Here is a 15,344-nt window from a genome sequence, read left to right as displayed (position 1 = left end):
TTTGTTTCCTTTAAAAACAATGTGAATGTAATTGCTTACCTACATTGCTGGCCGAATTATTTTGTATGGTTTATATTTTCTTTGTATCTAAGCAAAATTGATCTCAATATGCTTCTTATCTTAGTTACACAAATCATTATTTGTTTTTGATAAGTACTTAGTTAATAAACAAAAAACTTAAGTCTGAAGAAACTAATATTAATTAAGTGCAGGGTTTTAATTCATAATAGTTACAATAAAATAAAATAAGCAAATAGGTCAGTGGTGGGCAAAGTTTTTTCAAGAGGGGCCAAAATGTTTAAGAAATTTAAGAGGAGGGCCAGAATTGCAGCAAAACTGTATTTTGATTTGCGATTATCATGAGCCAATGCCATATACGAATTATTTCATATTATGACTGTCGGCCGGATAAAAGCCTTTCGTACTTTGCCCTCCACTAATATAGGTAGAGTTCGATACTAAGTAAACATTCTCGAATCAGTTTAATAATTTATCTTTATTTCACTTTTTACATCCATATTACAAAAACCTAAATTGAATAATACAATTAAACAGACATACTAATAATAATAGCTTTGCGGCACTGATAATAGAAGCAGATGATTTGAATCCCTCGATGCCCTGCCTGATGAGCGGGTACTTGTCCCCGCAGAACCCGCTAAAGTCGTCCAAGTCCACGGCCCAGTACATGATGCCGCCTAGACCCATTGCCTTGGCGTATTGTGCCTGTAATAAATAAAATAAAACTTTGTTTTTATCCAACTGCGTCAGAATAAGGGTAATGTTTCTCGAGCGTTTGTCTGTATGTCGATTTCTTTGCACATTCTACAGTCTAAACGGCTGGACAGTTTTTAATATATGAGATGTCGTTGAATTTGTCAGAATTTTGGTAGTGAATATGTGGTGTGTGAGTGATTGTGGCTATATCAATTATGAAAATGTAGCCAGTAAATGAAAAAAAGGGTTATTTTTCTTACCATAGCAATATATAGGTATCAAATGAAAGCTAGTAAAAGACCATTTAAAAATATATGTAAGCAGTTGGGTTTTTTTATATAATATGTAAGCAGTTGGGGTTGGGGGGGGGGGGGGGGGGGGGGGGTAATTCCTTTTGTTCACCAAAGATGTGAGAGCTAGCTCATCAGCGTGTAAAATAAAAACTACCGAGTAAGCTACGAAATTAGTTTCCATCTGTTACTTTATTATATTTCCAGATTCTGGGAATACAGCAGATGTGCTCAAATCATATCTTACAGCTGGCTATATTAGACAGAGGGCGGTGAAAAGTTCCACCGCTGGTCGCTTGATAAATTAAAGCGTTCTAGCGCACACAGAGTGGCGAGCAATCTTGCGTTCCGTTTTTAGATTTCCGTACCAAAAAGGTACAAAAGGGACCATTATGGTGCGACTCGTCCACTTGTCTGTCACATTTTTAAATATCGATAAATACGTAAGCTATAGATTTGAAATTTGGAATAGTTAGGAACAACGCTAAGTCATTTGAAAACGCTGAAATTGATTTTTTTTTAAAACACGAATGTTATAGGAAAAATATAATCACACCCCTATTAATAAAAAAAAGAGTTATAAACTCACTCACTCTTTTGATTATCAAAAAAATTGATGATAAAAAGCACTTTCCAATTTAATTTGTAATTTAAGTCCCTTTGCCTACGCCTTCTTTCTAATAAAACATTTTTTTAATCGTTTCACGCGATAAATAATTATCCTCGAAAAACCAACATACATACAGGTCGCCCAAATTAGATAGCCATACATACAGGTCGCCCAAATTAGATAGCCAATTTGCCGATAGATGACGCTGTACACAATATGCTCAGTATTCTTCTGATCAAAAGTTCTTCATGTTTATAGTTACATGAAATAATTGAAAGTTTCTACGGAAACCTCGACGCGCGAGTTAAGAGTGAATTAAGTACCTATAAATCTTACCTTAGCATAGATAGTACTGGGGTTGTCATAGCCGATCCAGAAGAGGTCCTTGTTGGCATACACGTAGTTTCCTTCCACCTCGGTGATATTCCATGCAGAAGGATTGTTCTTCTGGTCTTCGCAAAGCTAAAATGTAAAAGGTTTATAAATAACTTTATTACACAAATTGACTAAGTCCCACAGTAAGCTCAATAAGGCTTGTGTTGTGAATACTTAGACAACGATATGTATATATAATATAATATATAAATATTTATAAATACTTAAACACACACTCATGACTCAGGAACAAATATCCGTGCTCATCACACAAATAAATGCCCTTACCAGGATTTGAACCCGGGACCATCGGCTTAATAGGCTAGGCTAGTGCCTAGTGGGTGTCACTAAGGGAGGGTGGGTAAGGGTCACCCCTTCACTACACATTAGACCAGACAGGTCGTCAGGTATATAACTGACAACTTTATATTCTGAGATTTGTATGTAAGTGCGGTAAGGCCTACTGACATTTCTCAATCGTTAACGCCTAGGTATAATTCGAATGGCGACTAAAGAAGCATTAAGGTGACATTCGGATTACAGCAGCAACTGTTGCAATGTACTGCTTCGGCGTCGACGCGGGAGCAGTCAATTTTTTGTTTATAAAATGAGTGTCGGATTGAACGTTTTGATCGCGACAGTAATGACTAATGAGGTAGTTAGTTAGTTAGTGCTTCTCTTCTATTGTACCTTCAGTGTACCTCTGTAAACTATGAATAAAAATCAGTGTACCTCTCCATGAAACGAGATATTTAACAAAAAAGGTCCACCCTCCAACCTGACGTTCGTATACATTCAGCTTGAAATACCGTGTTGTGTTCTCCCAGGGGTTTTGAGATGTGTATGTTCAGGTCCTCCGAGAAGATATCACATCCTGTCCCTTCATTTGTTTTTAAGCCATCTGTGAATATTCTTATGACTAATGAGGTAACAAACATCACTAATGTCCCGTCTATGCGGTCTATTATCACTTCTATTAGCGTTAAAATTCTATTAGTGTAATCTTGGTTAGAGTTACAGCTTTAGGGCAAGAACTCAAGGGCACGTACCTCATTGTAACCAAAAAACCCGCCTTCCTGAGAATAAGGGCCGCTTACACCAGGCCCGTCGAAAGGCGCACCAATCCCGGTGTTGTCCAAACTCGTCAGGGTGAAGGTCCTTCCGTATGCTCCCAGACCTAGCAGCAGCTTGGATGGAGACGCGCCGTTGGTAATCCAGACGTGGACAGAGTGGTTCTGTAGGTATTAGACATGAATATACCGCTGAGTACAATACAATACAACAGAATACTCTTTTCTGCACACCTCACGCAGTTTACGCACAATACATGTATAGAAACTTAAACAAAGACAATTTATCGCTTAAGAGCAATCTCTTCCAGGTAACCTTTGGGTCGAAGACCAGAAAATATATAATGAGTATTTTAATACAGTATTTTTGAGTAAACATAGAATGAGTATTTTAATTACATAAGAAAATATGAAATTGCCACACTTTGTCATTGCAAATTTTGTGCAGAGTTAGGTTGATCTGACTTTAACACCATATACTGCTAGACGGGCTATAATTGTATTACCTAAGTCACGTTAAGTAAACAATTGGTAAGGGGTAATTTAATAGAGCAATAGAATTGCATACCACATTCAGGTTGAGGTTGGGGTCATCCGTTTCCTGGGGGAAAAGGGGCGCGTTCACGCCTGTCTCCGCGTCCCAGGTGCCGTGATAATCATACGTCATCAGGTTTATGAAGTCCAAGTATCTGTAAAATGTGCATAAGTAGGTGGCTCAAAATTATTTTCGTTGTCTTGTTTGTGACCACTCTGACACGCTTAATTTTTTTGTCTTTTATTAAATAAATAAAGAAGTCGAGTGTTATTGCGGCTTTCTAGCTGTTGATTGATACATGAGAAAAATTAAAAAAAAAATTTGCTCCCATACAAAAAGATCCACTCTGTCACTTTTTTGGGAACAAAAAACAAGACAACGAAAAGCCTTTAGCCTATTTAACCTTTTGAACGCCAAGAACAGTAAAGTGGTCGTTACTAGTCGCAGAAAGCTAATCGGGACTGGAACTTCAGGTGGCATGAGCTTTCTCTGCCAAAAATGTGGGAGGTCGTGCCGCTCACGCATTGGCCTCCACAGTCACCAAACCCGTTGTCTAAACAGCAATGCTTAAATCGTCTGCAATAGACGCAAAGGCCTGTGATGACTAGTCGTGCCCACAGCGCCAAGGTGTCAAGGCGGACGCTGTCAAAGTAACCTTCACACTTTCGAATAAGGTATACATTAGCTCCTTTTCGCCCGGGATGTTGGCACTTGAGTGATGTTTGTTTTTATGACATAAAGCGTTCAATGGTTTAACCGTAATTCAAATTATCAATTTGGTCCAATTTAGGCCATACACAGATTAAGGCTGATTAGGGTTCCGTACCTCAAAAGGAAAAAAAAATGGGACCCTTATAGGATCACTTTGTTGTCCTTCTGTCTGTCAAGACCCTTTATCTCAGGAATGCGTGGAGATATCGAGTTCAAATTAATACTGTAAGTGGCAAGATCGATGGGGCGTTCTTGGTAATCAGTGAAAGACAGTGTTAACGACACATAGTTTATTTTTTAAATTTGGTAGCAGTGCACAAAAAAAGGTAACACAGTTCGTGTAAAGGTGTAGTACTACTACTACACCCACAAGAGTATGCAGGAGCCAGTAATGCCAGGTCCAATCTGACAATATCAGAAGATACATGTCCTAAAAAGCAGATTAGAAATAAAACTCAGTAGATAAACTTTACTCCATGAAAATTAAAAAATGCATGTAATATTTGTTTTATTCCTCGGATTATTCATTTTATGATTTATTTTCATCATTTTTATTCACAGAAAAGGACTAAAATTATTTTTATTGATAGCAATCACTCTCAGCACCAACTAGACCACCGGCTACCACACGTAGTAATCAGTCTCCGAGAGTCTCTAGTTAGAGAGTACACACAACAAACAACATACAAACAACAAACAGAATACTTTGCATAGTATACCCGTGTCACCTATCGAATTTATCAAATAAACAAAAATCAAACTTTGAACTTTAATCTGTTTGAACTTAGTATTTATGGAAGTCAAACGCTTGCGCATTCTATGTCGACGCCACTGCCATCTAGCGAACGGTGTGCATACTAATGTCTAAGACACGCTATAAAACTGTGAGACTAACGCTTACGCGATCTAACTCGACGCTAGCGCCATCTAGCGAGCAATTAGGTAAACTTTCCGTATTGGAAATTGTATTATGTTACGATACCAATAATACCATATACCTTCTCAGGTCTGTAGTCCCTTGAAGCTGTGAAATATCAAACTTCTGAGTGAACGTAAAAAAACGACCGTTTGTGCCGCAAATAACGTATTTCGACACTCTCAAGGGCATCAAAATTTATAAGTAAGGTACTTTCTGTAGACCTAGGACTATGAAATTTGGCAAGTAATATCGTCTTATATTACAAGTACAGGAAAAAATCTAAAAACTACAAATTTATAAAAAATCCGTACTTATTGAGTTCTGGGACGTCATAGGACAGGTCAATGTGGTACTGGGTGACGGCGACTGCGGAGGTCAGCAGGTATCCTTTAGGCGTGAACGCTTCCTTCAACTCTTTTACGAACAAAACGAATTTTTCCTGAAATATATACGCTAATTATTAGCAGTTGTTTATTTTACAGTAAACAACCAACAGGTTGTGTATTAGTGTTATTGATCAATATTTATTCAAATTCCAAAGTGTTTATAAAATAAAACTTAGAGAGGTGTAAAATATGGCTTATGAAGGTTTATGTATAAAGCAGCTGGGTATATTTCCTTACAGCTGCCTTGTATAAATACATATTTTTGTGGGACCTTGGCAAACCTTATACATATTAACTTACACGAATAACACGTGTATGTTTTACATATTTAAGTGTAGTGTGTGTCTACACTTTTACTGTGTAGAGCGTAGTAGCCGGATGCTTTCTTCTTCTTCTTCCTCGCGTTATCCCGGCATTTTGTCGCCCGGTGGCCGGATGCTTCAAACAAACCAAAACTGACCTTGTCTGATTCTAGGCCTCCTCTTTGCGAAGGATATTCCCAGTCCAAATCGAAACCATCGAAGCCATTGGTGTCGATGTAGTCGTACAAGTTTCTGATGAAGATTGCCCTCAGAGTATCATCATTGACAACCTGACCAGAGAAATAAGCTGATATTATATCGGATAACGTGTTAATAAATAAAAGTAGGTACTAGAATAAATATTTATATACCAGAATTCTTGGGTATTTCATAATGTTTCTTACCGGTGAAAAGTTATCCGAACCTTCTACCCAACCGCCGATAGCAGCCAAAATTTTCAAATTGGCATTGGACTGTTTCAACGCTATAAGATTCGCTACGGAATCTGCGAACAGATGTACAAACAATTAATGTCGCTATAACTATTAGTTTTATTTAACGACTTAGGCGAAAAGTCCATAATAATGGTTAACCCGTGGTCATGTTTCAGTACCTAAGAGAAAACTCTACCTAAAATACCTGCAAGAACCTGGTCCAAACAAACATCTGAACAAATGTACATGCGCTAATTACAGAGAATTGCTCCGGAAGTGTATACATAAATTTCAACTTCAACTTCAAGTTCAACATTTATTCAGCAAATAGGCCACAAGGGCACTTTTACACGTCAACATGGAATTTACATACAAACAAAAACAAGCACATCAACAATTAAGTATAAAATACAATTCATTGAAAATATTAATGCAAACTACTTAAAGTATTATTGTTTAAAGAAAAAGTAAGTGAATTATTATTATTACTTAGAGATGTATAGTCTCTAAATGTCGAATTACAAAAAATAACTAAAATAATAATAATACTAATAGGAATCAGGCGTTCGCGGGGACGGATATTGAGCCCCGCGACTATATTGCCAATCTCACGGAGCGCATCGACTTTCTTAAGCAGAAAGTGTATGCATGGGCAAACCGTATTCGCCGCTACAGAAAGCGTGTGGATCGATTCCAGCAGAATCGTCTTTTTCAGAGTGATCAAAGGAAGGTATACCGAAAGTGGGAGGAAGCCAACCTTCGGGCGTCCGACACGCGGTCGCCGGATGCTACTGCCATGACTGATTTCTGGCGTAGCATCTGGTCAGTGCCTGTCGAACACACCGAGGGGGATTGGATGAGTGTTGTCGAGCGTGAGTGCGAGTTTATTGAACCAATGGGGGCAATTACCATCAGCCCCGATGACGTAAGTTGTGCCATCCGCACGGCCCAGAACTGGAAAAGCCCTGGGCCGGATGGATTGCACAACTTCTGGCTAAAATGGTTCCGATGCTCGCACTCATGCTTGGCAGCACAATTTCAACAAGCCCTCGAGCTTGGTTCTCTCCCACCTTCCTTAACAACTGGTGTCACCTTCCTGCTCTATAAGTCCGGTAGTACCACGGAAGCAAAGAACTACAGACCCATCACGTGCTTGCCTACACTCTACAAGCTCCTTACATCCATTTTGAGATCAAAAATAAACGCGCACATTGTCGCAAACAACATTTTGGCCTCCGCTCAAAATGGATGTAGGGTTGGGTCCCGTGGTACTAAAGAGCTCCTCCTCATAGACATGACCATTTGCCAACAAATCCGGCGGAATAAGGGGGCCCTCTCTGCCGCTTGGATTGACTACAAGAAGGCCTATGATTCGGTGCCTCACTCATGGCTGGGGAGGGTCTTAGAGCTGTATAAAGTTGATACAGCTTTAAGAGCCTTCCTAAGCGCGTGTATGAGGCAGTGGACCACAGTCCTTCGTCAACCAGGAGGTGGGGATGACCGCCCTGGCCCGCAGGATTTTATAAGGATTGAGCGAGGAATATTCCAGGGTGATAGTCTGAGTCCCCTGTGGTTCTGCCTAGCTCTGAATCCCCTCAGCACCCTGCTGAAGGATTCGGGACTAGGTTGCCGGCTTCGGAGAGAGGGTGAAGTCATTTCTCACCTTCTGTACATGGATGACCTCAAATTATTTGCACCAAATAGCCAAGACTTGTTGGAGCTACTGAAAACCACCGAAGTTTTCAGTAGTGCCATCAACATGGAGTTTGGTGTCGATAAATGTGCGGTTATGCATGTACAGCGGGGGAAGGTTGTAAATTCAACAAATTTACAACTATCTGAGGCAATGTCTTTCAGATCTATCTCTGAATCAGAAACCTACAAATACCTTGGTATGTCACAGTCGTTGGGTATTGAGGACGAGGGTATTAGACAGTCGGTGAAGGAGCGCTTTTTTAGTCGGCTCACAAAAGTCCTTAACAGTCTTTTGTCAGGAGGCAACAAAGTGCGCTCCTTCAACGCCTGGGTAATGCCCTTACTCACATACTCCTTTGGCATACTAAGGTGGACTCAGACCGAACTGGACGCCCTGGACCGGAGGGTCCGACTACTGCTCACCACACACCGTATGCTGCACCCACGCTCGTCAATTATGAGATTGTACATCCCACGGAAGTGTGGAGGTCGAGGCTTCCTAAACGCCAAAGATCTCCACAACCGCGAGGTGTGCAATCTCAGGAATTATTTCCTTAACAACGAGTGTGGGATGCATCGTGATGTGGTGGCAGTAGACAGGAACCTCACGCCGCTCTCCTTGGCAAACGAGAACTGGCGCAAACCTGTGGTACTAAGTACTGCGGATCGCAAGGCGGCATGGGAGAGTAAGGTGCTACACGGGCGGTTCTACAAGGCCCTAACGGGATCCGACGTAGACCTGCTCGCGTCGGTGAACTGGTTACGATTCGGGGACCTCTTCGGAGAAACCGAGGGTTTTGCCTGTGCAATTGCGGACGAAGTTATGATGACGAACAACTATCGGAAATATATCCTGAAGGACGGTACGGTCGACATTTGTCGGGCATGCCGCCGTCCCGGTGAGTCACTCAGGCATATCATTTCCGGTTGTTCTCATCTTGCTAACGGCGAGTACTTGCACAGACATAATCTCGTAGCCAGGATTATTCACCAGCAACTTGCTCTTTTATACGGCCTTGTGGACCGCGAAGTACCGTACTACAAGTACTCACCTGCGCCAGTTCTTGAAAATGGTCGTGCCACGCTCTATTGGGATCGATCTATTATCACTGACAGGACTATTGTAGCCAATAAGCCTGACATCGTGATAATAGATCGATCGCAACGCCGGACCGTGCTCGTCGACATCACCATCCCCCATGACGAGAATCTCGTGAAAGCCGAGAAGGACAAATCCAGTAAGTACCTAGACTTGGCTCACGAGATAACCGCCATGTGGGATGTTGATTCGACGATCATTGTCCCGATAGTCGTTTCAGCGAACGGTCTCATAGCGAAGAGTCTCGAACAACACCTTGAGAGACTCTCGCTAGGTGGTTGGATCAAGGGTCAGATGCAGAAGGCGGTGATCTTGAGCACGGCGCGGATAGTGCGGCGGTTCCTCTCTCTGCGGCCCTGACCACCGGCAGCTTGGGCCTTGCCCCGCTGCTGGCGGCACCCTAGGTTAGGTTTTTTTATAATGTGTTTATATTTTTTGTATTGTTTTGTAAGTGTTTTTATATTTTACTTTTATATCCATATTATAAAAAATCCTAATCTAAGACATTAAATGAATAAAGAGATACTAATAGAAATAAACAGATACAAAAATAAATTCTAAAATTATTTAGAGGTGTAAATATCTCTAAATGTCAGAACTAAATGACTTTTATCAAATTATCCTTAGAGGTGTATAGAGTCTCTAAGAGTCGAAATTCCGTATAATTAAAACATTCATTAGGATAAAAGAAACATACGAGAACCGAAAGAGGTGTCTCACTGTAATTATACTCAAAAATAAAGTTAGCTTAAACAGACCAGTCTCCATAAACAGCACCCGTTCACGAGTATGACGCGTATCTCAGCCATCACCTCCCTCAACCTTCATTCGGGAAAGTGGCGACCCGATCAATGAAGACACCCTAAGCAAAGACTTTTAGATCACACCAATTGCACAACAGTAGATGTCTAAAGTAAATCAAAGGACATTTGGCTAATTATTACCTTCAAAGAACCTCATTTTATTAACTGTATCGAGAACTATCAAATGAAGTACACAGATCCTACAGCTATAGCGGAACTACATAACAACTTTTTTATTAATATATCTGTTTCAAATAGCGTGTCGCAGGACCAGTCGTATTTAGGATATCGTATAAGTGCAAAAACTATCTTCCTTAAACCTTGCGATAAACGAGATATATACAAGATTATATTATACTTAAACTATAGTAATTCAGTAGGCATAGACAATATAGCAACCAAAATACTATAAATAATATTAAAGTACTATGCAGAGGATATCGCCTTTCGGCTCACACAAATTGTAAAGTCCTTTGAACGAGGTAAATTTTCCATCAATCTTAAATGTTTAACAGTCGAGCCCATATTCAAAGAGAATAACAAAACCTCTATGGATAACGTATAGTGACGTTAGAATGTCATAAGTATTGCGAATATCAGGCTTTGAGTACGAATTGCACAGGTAAATATAGGTAATCAGGTAAATACATCAAAAAGATCGCATGAAACCGGTTTTGGTAGTTTTAGTAGCTGCCTTTAGATCCTTTTTCCTTACATAGGTTAATTCAAGGGGTTAAGTCAGGATTCCCGTAGAGTCGTGAGAAGCATGAGTAACTATGTTAGAGGAGATTTAGGTTAACAATACCGTCAAACTAACATTATAGAGGAAATGATAGTAACCATCTCATATTAATCATGTTCGCATTGTCTCATCAGAATATATTATACGAAAGTAAAATCCTGGCGATGTCCATTTAGCTCAAAACTTTTGTTTACTATGCGAGTGGTCTGTTAATATGTATAAGATTTGATGACAGCGGATGGTCTTATACCTCGTCTGCTAAATTGCTAATTCGTATACGTATACAACCTTAAGAATAAGACTCAAATAATCATAGTAGATGTCAAAGAGGAAAAAATATAACTTACTACTTTTCCCTTCATGCGTTGATTCAAGAGGGTAAGTCAGATTCCCCGTAGGCCCGTCTAGGGTCAGGAAGGAGAAGACGATGTGTGTGCAGAGATCCGTGGGTAAGTCGCTGACGCCGAAGCGGCCGGCACCGGGTCTCGTGTTGGCCCATTCGCCGTAATAGCAGAATACCACGCCATCTGGTTCTAGAAAATAAGGTAATAAATCAGTGAGGTTTTTTTTCCACGTTCCCATCGCTTTCAATTCTCTACTTTCTCTTTTTCCCCTTTTGTAAGAAGCATGAGTTAGGCGTAGGTATATGGTAGATGGGTGACTTACATAAATCAATAGCTAATCTAGTACACAAATCCATACCTAACGCGTAGAACGATGATCCCTATGACAATTTAATTTTATATGGAGTGGCTGGCACCTAAAATAATTGTGGATATTTTTTGGAGGTTTAGCGCAGTAATTTATTTAGATTTTTTTTTATTAAAATGTAATCTGTTTCTTTCATAAAAAAACATGCATTTTACAAACTTTAATCTTTAATCTTAAATTAAAAAGATTTTTGAGTTAATCAGTCTAGGTGTGTAGAATTAATTATACAATACTATTACATCTTTATTATATATATAGATATTTAGGTAACAACAATTTAGAAATGCAACGTTTAAGTACTAATAAATAACTACCTTTAGTGAAGTCCAATTTTACGTTTTTAAATTATTAATAGCAGTTTTTATACGCAAGTATTTAAAATGTAATCATAATATTTAAAATGTCATATACATCATTGGCGATTCTCGTGGATTTGTACGGAGGTTGAAAGTTTTCTTTGTATACTAGACACTGAAATATTTATTAACTAATTAAAAGAAAATAGCTATACCCACGAAAATAAATTTAAAAACAAGTTTGTCAGTAGAAAAAAGGAGTGAATTTCAATTTTTCTATGGTAAGATAACCCTTCGCGCCTATATTTTTTAAATTTGCCGTTTTTTTATACTAAAGGAAATGGCTTGACAGACTATACTTACCATTTTCTGAGGATGTTCCGAAGCCGGGCCAAGCCAAGCTGCCGCCAAAACACAGCAGCCCAACGTAAAAGAGTAAACGCGTCATTGCAAGGAAATGCTAACACGTAACTAATCTTATTGCTAATTTGCCGATGTAAGTATTATCTTAGAGATAACATAAATGGGTCCTAATCAAACCTATTAATAGTACCCAATCACATTGCGCAATTATGGCAATGACATCATCAATTTATTCCAAAAGCGTCAAATCAATCTGTCCTGCGTCACCCAAAACATTCCTGCTATAGGGGATGTTCAAATGGCAACTACAATCTTGGAGGAGTTAACAACTGGAGACGCCTTGTCTATATTTGTACGTAACGTACAAATAGCCATCGTCAGTTTTTTTTATTATTTTTTTGTAGAAGTAAAAATTGAATTATGAAGGAAAATGTGATACCATTCCCCCTCTTATCTTCGAACTTTACCGATGAAAAATTATGTATTTCTTACATAATATTAACATTACTATAAATTTTACAGCAAAAATATAATCATACCTCTATATTGATCAAATGATCATTTAAGTTTGTAATTTTACGTGTGTTTATTACACTTGAAATTTCTATCAGATTACACCTTTTCTCAAATAAAAGAACAATTTATATAATCGGTTTATATGATAGAGAATTATCCTCGAAAAACCAACATACGTGCATTACATCGCGCAAATTAGTTAGACGATTTGCCAATAGATGGCGCGGTACACAATTATACTTAGTAAAAGTACTTCTAATCAAAAGTCTTTAGCCTTTATAGGAACACTAGGTAATTCAAAGTTTGTACGGAACCCTCGGTGCGCGAGTAAAACTAACTCGCACTTGGCCGGTTTTTTCATTTATAGTCAGCTTTTTGCACTCATAAAATGTTCATATACGTGTTGGCTTCCCTTCTGCTCATTTCAATTATCCTTAAACGTAAGCGACATTCTAGCCCTGGAAGATAAACAATCAACGTAACCTTCTCCAATGTCAAACTTACTTGTGACTGATATGCCAGTGGATAGAAAAAATCCTGTGCTCATTACGTATATAAAACAGCCAATTACGAAATATATTCGATAATTAAGCATTAGGTATAGACGACCGATAGAAAGATCAAACCGGCTGATAGCAACTAATAATAATCAAGTAAAATTGATATATCGATTAGACACCTGGGCAAAACGAAGAACTGAATAGGTATTATTATAATATGTATCAGATGTATATGTACCTGCTTGATAATCATAAACAAGTATTATAGTCCATACATTCTATTTCTAAACGAATACGAGTACAATCACTCTAATCCCAAATAAAATAAATACACTTTTGACGCACTCCACCATTTTGGTGCTCGAAAATGTTCGAGTAATAGTTTCAGGGTGAAATTACTTGTATTTTCATCCGAGTTGAAACTTTTCATATACCCACCTATCGACATATTTCAATATATTTTCAGTGCATATGGTGCTTTAGTACTTTGGCGTTGGTACTTTAGTGCGGTAACTCGCACTATACGTGCGTATGTCGGAAATTCAAAGGGCCATATGTACTGTAAAACGTTGTACAATATACGTGCGGAGAGGTAATTCGCACTTGTATCGTAATGTACATTGGATTGAATGTGAATTGCTTATTTTTCGCACTTGTATCGTAATGTACTATTATAGATCACATTAAAATTATACATATGACGCTCCGTGAAATATCGAAGATGAATGACAAAAGATAGCCAAGTGCGAAGCGGACTCTCGTTGCAAGGGCTTCGTACCATCCCACTATTTTACGTTTTTCTATTTTTCTTTGAACCGATTGGTTAAGGGATTATTATTGTGCCGTATGTTTCTAGTTATAACGAGACTAAGCTTGAGCGGGGGCTTGGTTAGATTATTGGTTTACTTACCGAACCCTAAAAATTAAGACGACAGGGTTTTTGAGGTTTCGTGCTTTAAAACAGGAGCCCTGGTGTTTTATACAATTCCTTTAAAATCAAACACTGAAAAGATAGGTAAATTAACAGGTAACAATAACATTATACATTGGGACCGTGCGAAGTGCATGTCGGGGGCAAGTAAAGCGATCCCAGCGCATAAGGTGGTAAAAATTAGAACTAACTGCGGATAGCGTCTTTAACATTCCGTTCAAGTTATTTAGCTCGAAATGAAACTTTAATTTACGATCACTCCTGAAATATTCATTTAAATTGTATTTAATTTGATAATTATTAATACTGTATCCGTGTAAATAGCTTTGCAAATGCCACATATTATGTGATCTTTTTCAAGAAGTTAAAAATGGGTAAAGTAAGTTATCCTTAAAAGATAGACATTTAACATCGTGGACTTTTATGGAGACCCATGAAAGAGAGAACAGCACCATACATTGAGTTGTTATAGCTCAAACGGATTAGGCAGCGTTTTCGATTAATTCTCCTAGCTGGCGTGATGTTACAAGTTAATATACCTGAACCTTCCTTAAGAATCACTCTATGGATAGATAAAAGTCGCATGAAAATCCATTTAGTAGTTTTTAGTTTTGGAGTATAATATGTAGTGAATTGGCGTTTTTCCCTAGATTCGGCTGCTAGGTTGCGTGACAGTCGTGCACATAGCGAATACAGTGGTGTTCCTATGACTAGCTTAAATCTAAAATAGGCCCTTGAGGCATTGTACCAAGGATGCTGGCGGCATTTCCTCCTTGTATCGCAATGCTGATACGTTGTGCGAGGAAGTCACCAGCTCTTCGGTCACCAGTCAGCCAGACGCTTCGCGATTTCTGCAAAAAACTTGTGCGCGCTGGGACCCCATGGACTTTCAACGCCAATAGGTACAAAATGGTACTCTCTACCGAGGCTCTTATATTTATTACGTTTCGAAATTTGGGCTGTTTCCCCCGCTCCGCCCGCTTTTACATAAATTCGTTGGAGGTGGGACGGTGCCAGTGTGTCTACGCAGGCAGCATCCCACACTAACATCCGTCCCAAGCTCCAAGAAACCAATGACACCCCATCAGGCCTCTTGCCATCATCCCTGATACTGCCAGTCGGCAGAAGTAGACAAGGCGAGAAAAATATTAGGTATAGGTATTACCATGTTTTTTGGCACCGCACCTGTACTTACACTACCTACCGTCAGTAACAAAATTCTAGGAACAAATTCCACCACTATACAATGATGACAAATACAATACAATGAAAAACGTACGGCAAATTATCATAATATAAAATTAAGAGTAAAATGAATATAAATTTACATTTGTCTATA

The 15,344-nt window shown here is 39.0% G+C and overlaps 1 protein-coding gene across 1 annotated transcript; it reads right to left on the bottom strand.

Annotated features, from left to right (window-relative positions):
• Positions 1 to 477: 477 nt before the first annotated feature.
• On the bottom strand, positions 478 to 12,695 carry LOC133524976 (acidic mammalian chitinase-like). Its single transcript, XM_061861151.1, has 9 exons — positions 12,059 to 12,695; positions 11,036 to 11,221; positions 6,320 to 6,420; positions 6,074 to 6,205; positions 5,539 to 5,666; positions 3,631 to 3,751; positions 3,042 to 3,227; positions 1,954 to 2,079; positions 478 to 726 (listed from the first exon to the last, which is right to left on the bottom strand). The coding sequence occupies exons 1-9, from the start codon at positions 12,141 to 12,143 to the stop codon at positions 520 to 522; spliced, it is 1,272 nt and encodes a 423-aa protein (XP_061717135.1). The 5' UTR covers positions 12,144 to 12,695; the 3' UTR covers positions 478 to 519.
• Positions 12,696 to 15,344: the final 2,649 nt, after the last annotated feature.

This window comes from Cydia pomonella, chromosome 14 (genome assembly GCF_033807575.1).
Source record: "Cydia pomonella isolate Wapato2018A chromosome 14, ilCydPomo1, whole genome shotgun sequence".
Taxonomy (NCBI): domain Eukaryota; kingdom Metazoa; phylum Arthropoda; class Insecta; order Lepidoptera; family Tortricidae; genus Cydia; species Cydia pomonella.
This window is presented reverse-complemented; position numbering and strand designations above follow the sequence as displayed.